Here is a 19,144-nt window from a genome sequence, read left to right as displayed (position 1 = left end):
AATGGGTTGTATGGGTACCCACGAGTCTCCTCTTTACAGACATGCCCACTTTATGCTAATCCCATGCAGTTTGGGGAAAAAATCTGTTTTTTGCATGCAGTATAAACTGCTGACCTGCTATCTCCCCATAAAGACCCCCTGCACCCCCTAAAAAGACAAAAACGTGTCTATTGTTGGTCTCTTGAGGGCCATGAGGTTTGTCTTCACCTCCAAGTACACCAGCCAGTCACTGGAGTGCAAATCTTTTGCTCAACAGACAAACAACAAACATCCAAAAATGCACACACGCACACACAATTCAAATCGTGCACATGCATACATATTGCACCTCCCTGGACCCTGACATTACTTGAGAGCCTTTAGCCCACTGATCCTCACCATAGCAAATTAACACCCTGGGAGAGAAATCATAGGATTAGGAAGGGAAAAAAAGCAAAAGAGAGAGATTAGAGAGAAGCGGCTGAGATAAGAGGAAATTGTTATGGACCAGCAGTGAGATATGAATGGCTCTGAGCCCTGAGAGACAGACTGCCAGTGTCACTGTGCCTGTGATACCCAGTGAGTAAAAGTCTGCACCAGTTTTCCTCACTCATACAGTATATGAATATATTTACACATGTATTTTTTAACAAGCAGGCACTTTTGTTTCTCACGCGAAAAGACCAGATGTTTGTTTTTCTTTGTCATGAGTGTGCCTGTGATTTATGTGTTTAATGGCTGACTGCAGAGCAACCAAACCTCCTTCAGGATAATAATAAAGTTAAAGACTAATGAAAAACAGAGCTCAGACACTTGTAATCTGACTCTATGAACAACTATTTGAACGATTTACTCCTTCATAACATACACTGTTGAGTTAAATCCCTTGTGGAGTTCTCTGTTTACATCTGTGCTAGTCATAAGTAGGATATGTACAGTAAATAAATCGAAGCAGAGAAGTTGGAGAAGGACTTTTTATCTCTGAGATTTGAGATGTGAATTTTGCAAAACAAGCTGCAACTTAACATTTAGATACCACTAATGTTGTGTACTTTCTGTCTACTGCACAGTAGAGGTGTGTTTAGCACATGAAGGACCAGATGTGAGTCTACTGAATGACCAGAGTCACTGACCATGTTATATAGCTTCTTGCAGTGGAGCTCCCCTTACTGGTGACTGCAAGTGCAGAGTCTACTCAACTACGATATACAGTACAGTTAGCTATTTATGGGTTAAAAGCCCAATGAAAGACCGCAAAATCAACAGAATCACTTTTATTGCAGTACCTCTGTTGCAGATAGGTGGTTGCTAACCTCATAAAAAAAGTGTCTCTATACGCCTAGTTTTGTACCAAACTAAACAAGCAGCAAAAGACAAAGCAATCCAAGACTAAACTGGCCATCAAAAGCAGCGTGTAACCTGTCGCTCTCTGTTGTGATAATTTTATTTTAGGGCTGCAAATAACTATTAATTTCATTGTCGATTAATCTGTTGATTATTTTCTCTATTAAATGATTAGTAGTTTGGTCTATAAAATGTCAGAAAATGGTGAAAAATGTTGATCAGTGTTTCCCAAAGCCCACGGTGTCATCCTCAAATGTCTTGTTTTTTGTCCACAACTCAAAGACATTCAGTTTACTGTCATAGAGGAGTAAAGAAACCAGAAATATTCACATTTAAGAAGCTGGAATCAGAGAATTTAGACTTTTTTTTCTTACAAAATTACTTTAACTGATTAATCGATTATCAAAATAGTTTGTGATTAATTTAATAGTTGACAATTAATCGATTAATCGTTGCAGCTCAATTTCATTTAAAGCAAGAACATGGACATTTTTTAACAATACTGAAGGAAACAACTCGCAAGAATTAAAATTTCTCTTCATCATTATATTTTCGGAATTTGTAGATTCTTATTATTGTTATGACACCACCTGGTATGTGACAAAACAATCCCATATCAAGGTCTATTTAGGTGAATATCACATCTTCATCAGCAGATGGAATATGTAGATGCTCAAAATTCCTTTATTTTTAACCACTTTATGGACTTCTCCTTCGTGTTTGCTTAAAAGTTGAGCTTTAAAGTTCATTTCTGGCCTTAAAAACAGCATTGATGAAGATTATGTGATATGACTGAAAGCTCCAGAACAGTAACTGACCTTGGGGTGAGGTTGTTTTGTCAACTGCTGCTTCCAAAATCAAGATTCTTGGTGCCGGTATTTGTTGTAGGACAAACCACTTACAGTACAGACAAGGACATCTAATGCTGGGAGGACAATTCTTGCACATTCACATGACATGCATCTGAGAAAGGCACTTAAACCCTCAACTTCAGCCATGCTGAGTAACTATTAGGTGTCAGTGTGTGTGTGTGTGTGTGTGTCTGCAGCTTCACCCAACCCAAATGTCCCTTTGACTCTACCTGCAGCAAAGAGTGGCTGGTTAAAGTCAGGTCACAAGGAGCTGAGGGAGAGCTAAAAGGTGCACGAGGGTGAACGAGCAGGACGCAGTGAAGGAAGATGAAATGGAGAGTATATTGGGGAAAAGAGCACCGACTCTTGGGGTTTCCGAGAGAACGCCTTGAAGAGAGAGAGGGAAAGGGAGATAGAGGTGGAGCAAAGTCTCCCGTCGGTTCAGATAGAGAGAGATGGAGGAAGAGGGAGGTGTCAGCCGCGGGGTAAAAAAGAGGATGAATAGTGAAAGCATGGGGCAGAGAGCAAGGAGACACATAACAAGGTGAGATAAGAGCCAGTGTGGCAGCGGGGTAGAGGAGGAGACACCGTCTTTCAGTTCTGTCTTCATCTTTCCATCAACCTCTCCTCTTGTGACTGTACGTCCATGTGTGTGCGTGTGTGTCCACAGTGAGGATCCGGTTTGTTCTAGCATGGGGTAATACATGGGCGGTGTGCTCCTGTCACAGATAGGTTTCATTTGGTTGAGCTGGGTGGAAGCAATACGCAGAAACTGTCGGGGTGTTTGTGTGTGTGTGTGTGTGTGTGTGTGTGTGTGTGTGTGTGTGTGTGTGTGTGTGTGTGTGTGTGTGTGTGTGTGTGTGTGTGTGTGTGTGTGTGTGTGTGTGTGCGCGCGCGTCGCGCTCCGTGGGTGGGCATCAACTTCAATTTGAGATTCAGCTCTTACACAAGCCTGTCCGTCCCTCAGAACACATACTGTTTCTGGGCTTTATTTTGTCACACAATTCACAGCCTGCGATGACTGAAATCTCCTCCTGAGAGATTTAATGCTGGGCTCCGTCCAGATGTTCCCATTGTAGTCTGTGTTTACGCTCAATGCGCGCTGCCATACTGCTTCACTAGTCTCCTGTCTGACTGAATACTCGTTTGTTGCTGTTCTAATGGGCCATTTCAGGCATTTCTTAAAGCGCCGGTAGTCAGTATTTTTCTATAAATATATGACAATGGATCAAATCACTACATGTATGAAAAAAAGTGTTGTTTGTAGTGACAAACCTACTGAAAACTCTGCAGTTCAGCACAATTCTATGGACGGTTTTAGCAGCTCCTTTTCTTCCTGATTTCACGGCCTGCATCTTTACCGTTTTGGTTCACTCTCACCGCCGTTATCAGTGTCATTTTCACATGCAGCAGGCAGCTTTTCCAGTGAAAAAGCTCTAAAAACCCACTGAACACTACATTCACAGCAACAAACGGCAGACAAACGAAGTAAGCGACTAGCTAGAGAACATTTTTCAGTGTGTTTTAGTTGTAAATATCTGCACACAGGGATAGAGAAAGAAGTAAAGGGATAGTTTGGGTGTTTTGAAGTGGGGTTATTTGAGGTACTTATCCATAGTAGGTGTATTACCTACAGTAGATGATGGTCAGCGTGCCCCCAGTTTGGAGAAACAGACAGGAGCACCGACACCAGAGCAAAGCGATACAGTGCTGCGGACGGGGATGGCAGAAAAAACTCATTTTAGCCACCTAAAAGAAAGGCTTACCTAAAAAAAATCAATATCCGTTTAAGTATTGGCTATATTAAAAATATTTCCGACGGCGAACTGAACTGAGAGTGAAACGTATCTATACTGCTTATGTCATCTGAGAATGCTGCCTTTGAAGAGAGCATAGATAAGTTTCACTTTCAGTTGAGTTCCCCGTTGGAAAGGAGAAGGAAAGAGCTGTCTGACGGCAAGAAAAAGTGGTAAAATATTAGCATTTATAGCGTACAATTAAACGGATATCAATTCTTTTAGGTGAGCCTTTTTTAGGTTACGTTTAAAATACGTTTTTCTGCCATCCCGGTTCACAGCACTGTAGTGCTTTGCTCCGGTGCCATCTACTGTTAGTAATACACCTACTATGGATAAGTACCTCATAGAAACCCACTTCAAAACACCCAAACTATCCCTTTAAATAAAGTACTTCTATCAAAGTACAAATAAAGTTCAACAGTGGCAGCTTAGAGTTGCAAACAAGACACTTCCGGTTGAGCTGCTCAGACTTTATGTATTTGGTTGTATATGTTTCCCCTAAGCAGGTTGTAGCACAAAAGTTGTGCTTTTTCTTGAATATAGACAGGTTAAAAATATACCAGAAATATAACAAAAGGTCAGTAACAATCAGACGAAGCAGACATTTTCTTCCTAAACTGCCATGGGTATAAACTCCGTCAGGAAAAAAAACAAGAGCTGTCAAGACTTGGTTATCCCTTCATCCCCAACCCCTCGCCTCCATCCTTCGATCTTCCATCCCTTCATCCCTCTACCCAACTCCCATCAAACCTCCGACTGACTGACAGCCGTCCCTGTGAGGCTTCCTTTTCGAGGGAAAAGCTCACACATACACACACCCACACAACCATCTGATCCGACGCCGTGACTCCCCGTCAGCGGTGCCGCTCTCCTGTTTTGTTGCGTTCTGACAGGCCGGTGTTGGGTTGTGTTAGCTTGTGAATGTGTTCAGGGCTTCAGGGGTCAGAGCCGCGCTGCAGCCTCAACGCACAGATGTGGACTCTCCCTGACGTGTCTGGCCAAGCGGAAAGCCCCAGGACCAACCCTGCACATGTGCACTAGGTGATCATAAAGGCCTGCATGTGCACAGACACAATTCAGCACGTTGAGGCAGCATGTGGAATTGCTTAAGCTGGCCTAGTTAGACACTGTGGGGGTTCAAGGAGGAGAAATTCAATGTAGAAAAATAACAAAAGAAATTACTTTTTTTTTGGTCCATTTTTCCGTGTTCACATTGTCAAACGGAAGTGAAAAAAATCCGACAAACCAGAGGCATTAGGAATTGTAGTATTTGTACATCTTCCACCATGTTTTATTAAGATGTAATTTAATTTAGCATTTCTTCCTGAACAATATGAATCTATACAGATATTAAAACAAACAGTCCAACATTGATTGACGTGCACACAGAAGAAAGAAAACCCCAAATTGGCTCAGACGTAGATGCCGAAACTTTGACAAGTTAATTGAGGCAGTCAATATCAACAAAGTGAAACAGCTAATAGGGATGAAAGCAAAGGAGATGAGAAGAGATGAAAATGTAATCCTATAAAGGCAGAGAAAAGAGTCAAACTTTTAAAATCCAATAAAGTTGAAGAATTGCGTGTGATAAAGAGAAATGGAGTGCAAACACGTACGGCAATAGCAGCAAACTAATCACCAGGAAGAACAATAGCAGTGCAAAGTCAATATAATTAATGTGTGTGTGTAGGTATGGTTGGAGGCTCATGAGAGGGGAAGACAAAGAGCCTGTTTCCACTTAATTTTTTTTCAAAGAACAGCCGCTGTAGCTGCGACTGTCCTATAAAACTACACTCCCATTTATTAGCTGCATATCCAAGGTCTGTTGGAGGTCTTGAGGGCCGTTTGAGGTTTGGAGTCCGTGGCACGATGCCATGAAGCTGTGAAAACGGGCCCGTGATGGGAACGAATTCAAATCTTTTCTAGCAGCGCTCCAAGTTTGCACATCTTTTACACGCTGCCAGAAAGGGCGGTGACGCGCACGACTCCTACGCCCTCCATATATTGTCTCTTTTTTTTTTTAGCTTGTGTACCTTCATCCTGTCACAATTTCTCCTTGAGCCATCACCTTCTGTCTCGTCCTACGCAGAGGAACACGTTCTTAAAATCTCACCGAGGAAAAAGAGCCAGTCAGCTTTAAGCTGTCCACTAAGTCTAAGCTGTGTGTCCACGATATGTCTGAGGCAGTGCTTACTGCTCCGTCTGTTTGCTCAGCCTCACCAAAGCCCATTGTAGTTTTTGTATCTTTCTCCTCTTTCACCCTTTTTCCTCTTCCTGGAGAAAAACTCTCTGTTTTACCAGCTTTGAAAGAAAAAGAGAAGCTTAAGAAAGAGGGAAAAAAAATAAGGGGATAGTTTTTTAACAGAAAGAAACAGAAGGTGAAAAACTGTGGATGTGTCTGTCAGGCGAGTGTCTGTGTGGAAAAAGTATCGATCCAAGCAGATGAACCAGTGGTTAGCCTTGGTTCGGAGTGTATGAAGATTAGTCTTCCCACCCCTCCCTCTCTTTCTTTTCTCTCGCTTTCATTCCCTCCTTGTTTTCCTCCCGCGCTCTCTCTCTCTCTCTCTCTTCTCACACTGTCTCTATCTCTCCCCATCGCCCTCCTCCTCCTCGCTGGCTCGCCTCCCTTTACCCGCCTGCCCCGCTGCTTACAAACACACAGCTCATTTCTGTCTGGCGGCTCGTCGTCTTGCCTGCTCACTGGAGCCTGCTGCTGAAGACTGAGAGGACCTGAGACACGCATGTGGCAGCCTGCCAACCTGTTTGTGTGTGTTTTGGATCACTGGTGTCTTTATCCAGTAGCTCCGCGCGCATGTGTGTGCGTGCATGCGTGTCTTGAGAGCAGAGATCGGCTGAGGAGTAATAGGGATGAGCGCTGAATGTGTCTCAAGTATCTTCTTAATCACACGAGGTCCTCAGCGCGCGCGTACGTGTGTGTATATATGAGACCAGACACATCCCCATGCAGAAATGTACACAAATTGATTCTCACCTATTGATTTTGCGATTCTCTTATGCCATGCTCAAACACAGTGTATGTTTCACTGTGAGCGTGCGGACAAATGGATGTGTAGGGGAGTGTTTGTATCATGTGTGGGAACTTGGGAGAAGAGGAGAGCCGGGGCAGCAACCGAACAACTGGCAGCCTCATCAGTCTTGGTAATTGAGTTATACTTTCCCATTTAATTCAGTAGTTTCCTGTGACCAAGAGGAAACTTTTTCTATTTTGCATTTTGTTTTGCATTTCCCGACAAGCTTATTGACTCTGGGACAGCCAAGGCCTGCTGAATTCAATACAGCACACTTATAATGTATGACCGGTTGTGTTTGTCGGTTTCCACGTAGCCCGTCAAGGTTCTATGAAAAGGTTCAAAAGTTTTTTTTTTTTCTTTTATTGTGCCATTATTGCTGTAGATGTATACAAATGTTCACCTTGCCCTTGAAAGCTATATATATTGAAATACGTAAATGTCAGGCGACATGCCACAAAGCCTTATTCAATTCAATTTATTTATATGCCGTCAAATCGTGAGAGATCTCGAGACATTTTTCATTTAGTGCAGGTCTACTGTGGGTCGTACTCTATAATTTAGAGGGACCCAATATTCCCAGACTCAAAGGTTTCTTTTTTTAATGGTGCCATTATTGCTGTAGATGTATACAAATGTTCACCTTGCCCTTGAAAGCCATATATATATATATATATAAATATAAATACTTAAATGTCAGGCAACATGCCACAAAATATTCATTTCAATTTATATATAAAGTGTCGAATCATAACAGAAGTTAACTCGAGACACTTTTCATACAGAGCAGGCGTAGACCGTACTCTATAATTTACAGAGACCCAACATTCCCCCATGAGCAAGCACTGAGGCAACAGTGGCAAGAAAAAAACCTTTATCGAGTAGAAACCTTGGGCAGAACGAGGCTCTGGGTGGGCGGCCATCTGCCTCAACCGATTTGGTTGAGAAAGAGACAGACAGACAGACACAGAGGTGCACAGCAACAACAATAATAGCTTGTAACAGCTGTAATAATAATAGAAGAAAGACTAATAACAATAATGCTTGTGATTGATATAATAGAATGATAATAATAGTAGCAGTAATAATAATAGAAGTACGGCTGATAATAATTAGGGCTGTCAAAGTTAACACGATAATAATGCGTTAACGCAAATTTGCTTTAACAACACTAATTTCTTTGATGCATTAACACAACTAGCGATTTTTAATTATTCTCTTAAAAATCCGACAGGCTGCCGTCGGGCACAGACACTATTCGATCTTTCAGAGGTTGTAGCGGGCTCAGTTTTAAAGCTAAAGTGAAGATACCGGCGTCATATGAAACAAAAAAAACTAAGGAATCCATTGGTACCAACCATGTCATACTCCGCTAAACTTTGGCGAGAAAAAACTGGCATGACCATATTCAGAGGTGTCCCTCGACCTCTGACCTCAAGATATATGAATGAAAATGGGTTCTCTGGGTACCCACGAGTCTCCTCTTTACAGACATGACCACTTTATGATAATCACATGCAGTTTGGGGCAAGTCATAGTCAAGTCAACACACTGACACACTGACAGCTGTTGTTGCCTGTTGGGCTGCAGTTTGCCATGTTATGATTGGAGCATATTTTTTATGCTAAATGCAGTACCTGTGAGGGTTTCTGGACAATATTTATCATAGTTTTCTGTTGTTAATTGATTTCCAATAATAAATATATATATACATTTGCATAAAGCAAGCATATTTGCCCTCTCCCATGTTGATAAGAGTATTAAATACTTGACAAATCTCTATTTAACGTACATTTTGAACAGATAACAAATGGGCAATCAATTTGCAATTAATCACGATTAAGTACGGACAATCATGTGATTAATTGCGATTAAATATTTGAATAGATTAACAGCCCTAGTTTTAATGTGTTGTGTTCTTAAATAAGCTGTAAAAAAACATTTATGTCACTGATACCTGTCAAATCTCCCTTTAAGGTAAATTTTGGATGGATGAAAAATGTGTGATTAATCGTGATTAACTATAGACGATCATTAATCATTATCGCGATTAAATATTTAAATCGATTGACAGCCCTGATAATAGTAAATAATAGTAATAGTAGTATGGGTGTCAAGCAGGGCCACAGCAGCAGGAAAAAACACTATTCAGGTGTAACCCCCGATCCATGTAATCCTGCAATATATAATTATGCTTTACTGCAGCATTGGGCCGTCTCAAAGAGGCTTTGATTCAGTCTTGGCTCTTATTTACTGGTGCAAACTTTCCCTGATGGCCTGCTTTCTCCCAACTCTCTCCTTTCTTTGTCCACCCCTATCATCCTCTTCTTTCCATCCTCCTCCTGTTCCTTTTGTCCTCTAGGTGTAGCGGAGGTGATAGTTCTGGTGGGAGGGCGTCAGGCTATCGGGATGAGCCAGCGTTCCCTGACAGCAGTCACCTGTTTTAACCCCCAGAGTAGTAAGTGGTACCCGCTGGCCAGCCTGCCCTTCTACGACCGCGAGTTCTTCAGTGTCATCTCGGCGGGAGACAACATCTACCTGTCAGGTGAGCTAAATCGCCCACTCCACTGCAGTAGCACAATTGTAGCTTTCCCCCGTCCCAGTCATTTAGTGGCACAGAGCAGGAGGACAGTAGATGCCATCAGTTTATCTCACTACAGTAATGAAAGGTTATCCCAGCATCCAGGAATATTTCATATTCACTTTGGTTGGCAAAAAAATTCAATTCAAATTAAGTACATCATCAGATAGTTGGTTTAAATTAATACTTTAATCACAGCTTCCACACAGATTTAAAAGATTCAATGACACAATTGGTTTCTTGCCATGCTAGCGGCCTCTCTCTATAGATGGCAATGTCAGTCTGATGGTTGGTCTCTTGGTCCACCCTACACTTTGGTCCAGACTGAAATATCTTAACAACTATTGGATGGATTGCCATGAAATATTGTCCAGACATCCATAATCCCCAGAGGATGAATCCCGCTGACTTTGGTGATCCTCTGACTTTTCATCCAGCTCCACCATGAAGTTGACCGTTGTGGTTTTTAAAGAAATGTTTCACCAACTGTTTGAAACATTGGGTTGCCATGAAATTTGGTACAGACATTAATGTTCCAGTCAGGATGAATTATATAATAACTTTAGGGATTCTCTGACTTTTTATCTAGTGCCATCATCCGGTCAAATTCCAATTCGTCCAATACTTTTGTTCATGACTTAATACCTACTAAACCAATGACATCAGCCTCAGCTGTACATGTGTTTGCTATTTAGCAAAATGTTAGCATTAGTGATTAGCATGCTAACATGGAAACATTGGCTACGTTCCAAATCGCATACTTTTTCTTTTTACTTCTAGTACGTACTGCAGCTGCCCTTACAAAGTACGTACTGTTTCATGCAGTACGCATACTACTTCCTCATAACATTGCACCTTGAACTTTGACCCTCTTGCTCATGTATGCCCTGCACAGAGGATTGTGGGTCAGAATAGCCAGAAAAGGATGCTGGCTTGCATACTGCAAAATGTGACCGGGTGTAGTAGGACATCCTGGTAGTTTTGGCATACTGCATTTAACATATTATGTATTGGGACATACTAAATCTTTTTTCTGGCATACTAAATAGAAGGATAGTATGGGTATTGGAACGCACAGTACGTACTAAAGGCACAATGTTATGCATACTGCATGCAACACTACACAGCTGCAGTATGTACTAAAAGTAAAAAGAAAAAGTATGCGATTTGGAACGCACCCATTATATCTGCTAAACATTTTCTTTTCGTCTATTCAATCGCAGCCTTCGTCTGATAATGATAATACAACTCCACAACATTCACCAAAGATTTCAGACTTGACATGAAGAGGTGATTAGCAGACATTCCTCTCTTGATTTTACCATGGGAACAATTGATCATTTTTTAGAAGGTTAAAACACATTGTGGTTTTTTGATCAAGAAAAGCAAACCATGAGATTTCTGGTGCTCTGGATCTTTTGATAAAGTCTCTTTCATCATACTGAATCTTGGCAAAGGTCTCCACACTTTCATTCATGAACTCTTAGTGAGGACATTTTCTCTTTATGACAAATATAAATCGACAAAGTGAAGCCAGCCAGACCATCGGCAACTTCTTGTGACCTTTGCGAAACAGTTAAAGGGTTTTAAAAGGGTGGCTGCCCTCAACGCTTACTCGTCTGTTGCTTTCAAAACTCAGCTCTGCCCAACACTGCACACAACTTTGATGTCTCTCTTTTCAGAAGACTCCTTTTTGTATCGAACGTCTCTCCTATTTACCTTCTGTGGAGCATTTTTTTGAACTTGACTTTTTTTTTTTTCTCTGTGTGGCTTTACAGTCGCTGCAGTGTTCTGCAGTTTATTTTGTTCCATAGCGGCACACTGTGCACTCTGTGACTCCCTCTATGAGACACCTTTAAGTTGCTCCTCCAGAGGTAGACTGAATTTCTCCCTCCACGGTCCATTTGTGCGAAAATCCTGCACGGTACTCAGACCTTGACATTGCACCGTGGAAATGCAGCAGGATTTGTCCTGCGTGTACCTTTCCTCTCCCTCTTTTCATATAAATGTAAATTTGTGTTTGGGCATTGGAACAGGTATGCATGTGTCCGCTGGGAGTCAGAGAGCCAGTGGGGAAATCAGAGGTGTTCTAGCTAGCCAATCAACAGGCTTCGGTCTGTAACCTTCCTCACACTCTGAGCAGGGTCACTGAGTCACGGCTGGTGTTACATGTCAGACTACGCAGCTCACAGGGCTGCTTTGAAGAGAGCTGAAACAAGCTCAGTCTTGATGGTTGGCTGGTTGACTAGTCAACACAGCGGCAAACAACTTTCAGTCGGTTGGCCAAGTGTGTCACTTTTTCTTTTAAATCTCTGAGAAAACACAGGAGTGGAGATTTCAATATCGAATAGAAAACAGTTTGAAGAAAGAAAGAAAAAGGAGTATGTTTCAATATTTTAATCATTATCCTATCACTTGATGCCAAAGTTTTGCATGTACCACATGGAAGTCATATAACCCTTTTCAACCTAATAATTCCAGGTACCAAGGAACTACTAAACTAAACCAGAGCTGTGTCTCAATTCGGATACTTCTGTTAATACACTTCCATGTAGTACACAGTGCACACTATGTGCTCGCGTAGTGTGTGGATTTCAACAGGGGTAGTGTTGTCTCCAATCGAACACGGATGTTGTGCACTCACCGGAAGCTCGGTAGATCAGTTGGTGATAGTCAGCCACGGACATCACGGCGTATCGGCAGTAATTGCATTCAGACGGATAAATCAACCCAAAATGGCTTCTATCCGACTACAGCATAGTGGTACTTAGTTAAAAAAACACATGTATAACTTAAATTTGTAGAGTTCGGTGTTCGGCGTTAAAATCGCAACAGCTACAGCTTCCTCGCCCGCCATTTTCACATGTTTGAAATAGGTTGGTGGCCCCTTCTCTTGTGCTACGCAGCAAAGATTGCAACCCTTGAGGACGAGGAGTGTCCAGCGTTCCACACTCAACGTTTTGACCGTTTTGAGTACAACATCCGGGAACTTAGAGTACATTGCATTTTACCATACCTCTTCTGCACTTAAAACAGTAAGTGTAAGTACGGAAGTACGTGAATTGAGACACAGCAAACAAGCTTAAAGTTCCTTTTGCACTCCTGTTTGCGTTTTCGCCGCAATTGAAGAACACATGATGGATTAGAAAACAGTGGTTGAAAGTGAAACACACAAAGAAATGTAGTCTTGGTTCCCTGGAAAAGTTCATACAGTGCAAACATCCTTATAATTATTAGGGCTGTGTATTGACAAGAATCTGGCAATACGATGCATATCATGGTACAGGGGCCCCGATTCAATATGTCGCGAAATATTGCGATACTGTAAGCATGTTGATATATTACGATTTTTTTCAAATCTAATTTTAGGAAAACTATCATAGTAGAAAGAAGACACCACCATATACCTAAAATCTGAGTGAAAAAAGGTTACTTTTTTATACAATCTGAATGGTGGGATCTGCATTTGTATTTATTTAAAGTCCTTGTAACATCCAACATCATGACATTACTCTGAGAGGCACATCTCTTTACAAATGAAATAAAGGATTGTCAGTTAATCTTTACATGTAAACTCTTAATTAAAAATCAATACAATGTTTTTGACAGTATCACAAAACATAATATCGCGATATTCTCTTACACCCCTACCCTACACACCCACTTCAATAACTCTCATCCTATATGTTTCAGGGGGCACAGAGTCTGGTGTGATGGTGGCTGATGTATGGTGCTACATGTCTCTGCTGGACAACTGGAATCATGTGTCCCGGATGACCGTGGCCCGCTGCAGACACAACAGCCTGGTATACGACGGCAAACTCTACGCCATCGGAGGACTGGGCGTATCAGGGAACCTGGACCACGTGGAGAGGTAAGACTCACGTAAAAACCAACGGCAGCCTGTCTCCAAACATCAGACACCTCCAGCGGCTCCCAGCTGGTGACCGCACAGTCCCATACCGCTCTAACCCCGGGTTGACAGCCGTCCCGGAGAGAGAGTGCATGTGTGTGGACGATTCTGCAAAAGTAGGTGGATGCTGAGCAATCCAGTTTGAGCAAATAAATATTCACACTGCGCAGCGAAACATGGCAGATGGCGTGGCATGCAGTAGTGCGGTGCAGCATATTGCAAAAGTGGTCGGACAGGTTTGTTAGCATTTTCTGCGAGAGCGAAAAGGTGCAGAGGAATGAATCTGAGCCGGAGCATATTAAATGGTCACAGCTGTGAGTGTTGTTGTGGAGCGACGGAGCGCCTCTTACTTGTTTTTTGAGTGGGGCACGAGTGCGAGGATTCGCTTTCAGAGAGCAGAGTGGTGTACTGTGTCTGATTCCATCCACTTCAGTATCGACACATCACCGACACTTCATTTGAAGGTTGTCCACTGTGGCCTATTCAGCTGGGGCTTTTCGTCTTTTTCCGTATCTGTTGAAACTCTTCAGCACCAGACGGTGTCCTCGTGGAGTTTAATGAATTCCTTGCGGCATAGAACATGAATAGGGATTGTACAGATTTAATAATTTTATCCATATCACTTGAGTTTTGTCATACCGCTCCCCATTTCTTATTTTCCCCTGTAACCTGGGCTGAGGAGCAGAGAGAGGGGGCTTCCTCCCCTGCATGGCAGAGCGAGATTAACCAAAGCAATCAAAAGAACATTACTGAGTATATTAGAGCAGGCCGCTGCCGCTCATTACCTAGCAGCTCAATTGATCTCCAAAGCTGTTCGCAATGCACAACAGTCTTCCAAATGAAACAGCCTAATTTGATATTTCCCCGTAATGCTGCCATACAGTGTCGTTATGACAGGGGGTAGATGGAATATTTGCCCCGTAATGGAAACGCATTTGATTCCTCTGTCTCTGAGCTGCTTAATTTGAGAGCTGCCGTTGCATCTAGGGCATTCGCGGCTCCAAAGAAATCACCGTTTCACCGCGTGCGATGTGTTTGTGTGTGTTTTCTCCGTCTGTGCCCTCGTGTGCGTTTTTGTGCAACCGCGATGCTTCTCCGAAGCCCTCAGCAACTGGACTCAATTATCAGCATTGTAAAACTTTAACCTACTTTGCCTCTCTCCAAGAACTGCCAGAGGCCTCTTCTGCTTGGCATTAGTGCCCGAGCGCTGCACTCTCGAAGATTGCAGCGGCTCGGGAGAAATAACCCACACACACACACCGAGCAAAATAGTTGAACTCTTAATAGTTGGGAGGAGAATGCACGGTGCGGTGGCTGAAGCGAAACATTTGTAACGCGAGGTCAGGGTCATATTCAGCTGCCTTATGTAAAAGCTAACAGGTCTCTCAAGCTGTTTGTCGGAGCAGTCAACAGGCTTGTTTCTAAGCAACCCAGGCTTTTATTTTGTCTTTTTCAGAAATCACTATGTGGAGCGAAAGTCAAAATTGAGTCAGATGGTCTAAAGACTCTCTATGCTGGGAATAGAATGTATAAATACATGAAGCGTTGTGCTTTTAGGGAGGGCACATGCATATAGAGGGATGTATGTGTGATATTCTTATGACTGATAGACCTGCTGATGTATTATATTGAAATTCCAAGAGTTTTTGTGTAATTCTTTTTATGATAATGATTACAAATGCTTTATTCATTGGTTCAAATTTCCATTTGAAATGTCTTATTTGGATAGTCTTCCTTTTTTCTGACAAACTGTTTCGACCTGCTGTGAATGCCTCTACCATCGGCATTGTTGATGAATTGTAGATTAATCAACTGGCAGACGCTGCCAGGTTGAGCTGAATGCACCTTTATGGAGCCCAGAACATCTATCCAATGTGAGGAGGGTGACAGCTGTAACTGGGGAATAACAAAGGCCACTGTGAAGGTTGGAAATATTTAGCATTTTTGCTTATTTGCATTTGTATCAGCAATATTCTCTGCAAAAATACTTCACCGGTAATGTTACATCTTCAATGACAAACGTGTTCAATGCTTGTAGCCGGCTTAAACATTCAGATATCAGTCCGTATGCTTCTAGAGAGAGAAAGTACATCTTTTCTTTGAGTCTGTGAAGCAAAACTAATGTGCCGGGTTGTGCATAATTTACATTAAAAGTTTTGTAGAGAATTTATTACTATGAACGGAGTTGTATACTTCAAACATATTTTTGAAAACACCGTATTCATTAGGGCTGAATGACAATATGTCCAACTGTTCCACAAGCATAAAGACCCACGCTCAAGCCGCAATGCACATTTATACCTTTGAGCAATGCCGCTTTGAGAAACCCTGCTTTTTTAAAAAAGTAAGCGCTACAAGAGCTGTTCAACAATCACTTCAAGTGTTTTTTATCTCTGCAGGAATGTAAACAGTGAAGAAATTAGATGACAACAAAGACAGCATAATTGGTCGTCTTTGTCATGGACTCCAAAAAATACATCAGTGAGTCGCACTGACTGTTGAATAATCCCACTTTCCAACAACAATGTCACATAAATCCTCTATCCAACGTGAAGCACACAACCTCACGTCCATGCTCAATAGAGCTGAGGTTGAGGGTTGGACAGCTTTTGTACATTAAAGCGAGACTCTGTAGCCTAACTTTTGAAAGACAAACTAATTAAAACACACCCTTACTCATTTCAATACACTCAGGGGTTTTACTGTTACCTCTTGGTCTGGTATGATCAGAAGCTCATGGTGGCTTTGCTGTGTAACTGACAATACTGCATAAATTAGCTAACCTTTTTTGGACTCTTTTCCACTTGTGCTACTGATACACCAATCTCACAACCAATCTTTATGGTCTCAATCGCTAGTTTCAAGTCTTCTTCAACACAGCATGATGTTCATTTAGTAAATTATGGTCCCCTTTTCGAGTCAAATAGACCATAAAGCAGGGTATGCTTTAGGGCGTGGCTACCTTGTGATTGACAGGTCGCTACCATGGTGTTGTCCAGTCAGGAGGGGTTGTCCGCTTTTTCATTTTCTGTTCATGAAAGTTAATTGTAACATTTTGGTTGATTAAAAATATCTTATTAAGCGTTTGGTTGTTTGGAGAGGGTGTAGTTCCACCCTCTCGTGTCACGACGGGGAAAATGCCGAATGCTGAATGTCGATGCTTCATAACCGTAGTCCACAAAGAATTGGGTGACATCATGGTGTCCAATTCTTATACACAGTCTATGGTTTTGAATAGTAAGATATTCCATGATTGATTATTTTGACAGTGTGAAGGAGATGGCAAGTTTTTGCACCCGAATATGTATGTTTGTGTTGCTGAGGAAGAATGAGCTATTTCAAAAGAGGATTTTTGACACTACTGGAGATTTGTCAACAACAGGCAGCTGGTATGTCAAAGCAACCCAAAAGACGGATGCTACAAATCATACACAATCTCAATGGCTTGGGGAAGAGCTTGACAGATTAACAACAGAAGTTTATTTAATAAGACTCATAAAAGAGAGTTTATTTAATACTTCAAATTAGATTCTTTGTGACAAGACACAGCACAAAAGCACGATTATATCGTCTTAACTGATGTGTCTTCTTCCTGACCCTCATGAAGACCTACACAGGCCTTAATGCCATCCTATTCTTCTTTGTTTTTTTTTATATAAACAGCAATGTAACTAAATAAAGGCTTATTATATAACCTTGGCATTGTTCCCGCTCCTACGCATGAGTGCCTGAAGTTTGCTTCTGCATACATTGAAAGCACTTTTTTGACCTTCAAATTTCATTTCTTAACTGAAGCAGACCGCAAAGGTTACATATAAGTCATTACATAAATCTCATACTGTAGCTGAAAAAAAAAAAAAACATTTCTGAAAGTATTTGTTCATATCTGCTTTGATAAATGAGCCTCATTAACTGCTGATCCTTTATTTTGTAGCTAACCACCAGATTTGGCAGGTGTTGCTCTGCTGTGAGACACAGTTGGCTCCACTGCAGCTCAGTATTGTTGGGCCAAAACTCTAAAGATAGTCGAGAGTCCTACAGGGAGGCAGCCAGTCCACAGCAGGACTAAACCCTGGCCAGTGGAGATAAGGGAAATGTTACTCAAGCCTTTTTTTCTCTGCACAAGGAGGAAGAACTGCACAGGTCTGAAGTGCAGTTGTAATATGGAGAGCTAATAACATTCAGAAATCATTAGTCAGTGTATGTGAATGGCTGCCTTGTTTGATATGCAGATGGCTGGTGGGGATTGCATCTGAAGGCTGGGGAATGGCTTGAAACGGTGCGACAGCCAGAGTTGATTTGCTCCGCTCATAGAGTGATTGATGCAGAGATTGTTTACATGCGTCGCAGCCAATCTTTTTCGTTGTGTATGCATTTCTGTGCGCGCTTGTGTGTGTTCCCGTACTCGCTGTTCCGTGAGTATATATATTATGTACATATGTATGCCTTCGTGCGCGCACTTGTTTGTCTTTTTTTTTTGTGTGTCCGTCTGCATATATCAGGCGCCGGCCTCAGCCAAGGTCTCTCACCTTCCAGCTCCGGCTCCCGACACCCCGACTCCTCATTTGCAGTCCTTCCCGCCTCCCTCGCTCCCCATCTCTCCATCCATCTCGCTGAGGGTTTCACGCTCCTAACCGTGAAATTCACCCACATTCACAATTATGTCTTCAATCAGAGCCATCTCAAAGCTAGTAGGATGCAGCCTTTCTTTGGGAACGGCAGGAGGTCCAAATCAACACTCAAAGGACTGAGCGGGCTTATTCCCGTCTCCGCTCGCTGCACTAATCACTGACAGATTTTTAGGGATGGGAGCAGTCGAGTTCGGGAGGCTTTTAACTTGCAATCAGGTACCCTGGGCCTGCATGCTCCTCAGCATGTTGATCCTTTGGCAAACCAATATGATTGCAGATATTGAATAATTCATGGGTGTCTAATGATGTGTCAATCACAGATGGTTTTTGTTTTATTTATTGCGCACTATGCACAGGTTTGTGCGTCCTCCAAGCTCTATTGCAAGTTAATATTGCATGAAGACTGTTAGCAACATGACACTGAGTACAGCAACTAGCTTTTCTCATCAGGGATGTTGTGCTGTTGGGCTAACAAGACTGGAAGAGAAAAGAGCAATTTGCAAAGAGCATGTTCTGGCTTTTTTTTTTACGGCTTTTCAAACCAAAACGACCCTTTAAATTCCAGTACATAAATATGTGCCAGTAAAAGTGGAGCTCCATTGTTCATGTGTTGTTTCCAGGTTCATTAACGGGCACATTTGTTGTTGTTGTTGTTGCATAAGCGTCCCTGCACTTTACCACTGTGTATAGTTATTCAGGCCATTGTCTAGTGCTCATTGTCAAAATTTGTATTTTTCCATCTCCGTGAAGGTTGTTGAGCTCTTCTCGAGTGGCTGGCCTTGCTCTGACTTAACAAATGCCTTTATCCTACCACAACTCTCCTCCAGCTCTTTCTTGAGTTTAACTTTTTTCTTATAAGTGGCGTTATACTTTTGAACAGCATTATGGGCTGTTTCAAGAGTTTTGGCTTAGTCTGACGCAGGAGGCGAATCATAATGCATCGAAGACCTTGCAGAGGAGCATGGAAAGGCTCCCGGGAAATTTCACCATCTCAACCATGACCGAGGAACATACAGC

General features: G+C 42.2%; 2 protein-coding genes across 9 annotated transcripts in view; one reads left to right on the top strand and one right to left on the bottom strand.

Moving 5' to 3' along the window:
* The window catches only part of gzf1 (GDNF-inducible zinc finger protein 1), a 498,954-nt gene that overhangs the window by 280,726 nt on the left and 199,084 nt on the right, over positions 1-19,144 (bottom strand). The window lies entirely within an intron of this gene.
* The window catches only part of klhl29 (kelch like family member 29), a 246,640-nt gene that overhangs the window by 194,451 nt on the left and 33,045 nt on the right, over positions 1-19,144 (top strand). For all 8 annotated transcript variants that reach the window (XM_074615419.1, XM_074615418.1, XM_074615413.1 and 5 more), the window contains 2 exons: positions 9,365-9,547; positions 13,277-13,457. In XM_074615419.1, coding sequence (XP_074471520.1) covers positions 9,365-9,547; positions 13,277-13,457 — 364 coding nt within the window. The remainder of the gene's footprint in view (positions 1-9,364; positions 9,548-13,276; positions 13,458-19,144) is intronic.

Source organism: Sebastes fasciatus, chromosome 18 (genome assembly GCF_043250625.1).
Source record: "Sebastes fasciatus isolate fSebFas1 chromosome 18, fSebFas1.pri, whole genome shotgun sequence".
NCBI lineage: Eukaryota > Metazoa > Chordata > Actinopteri > Perciformes > Sebastidae > Sebastes > Sebastes fasciatus.
The sequence above is the reverse complement of the archived record's forward strand: the minus strand, read 5'-3'. Positions and strand labels throughout refer to the sequence as shown.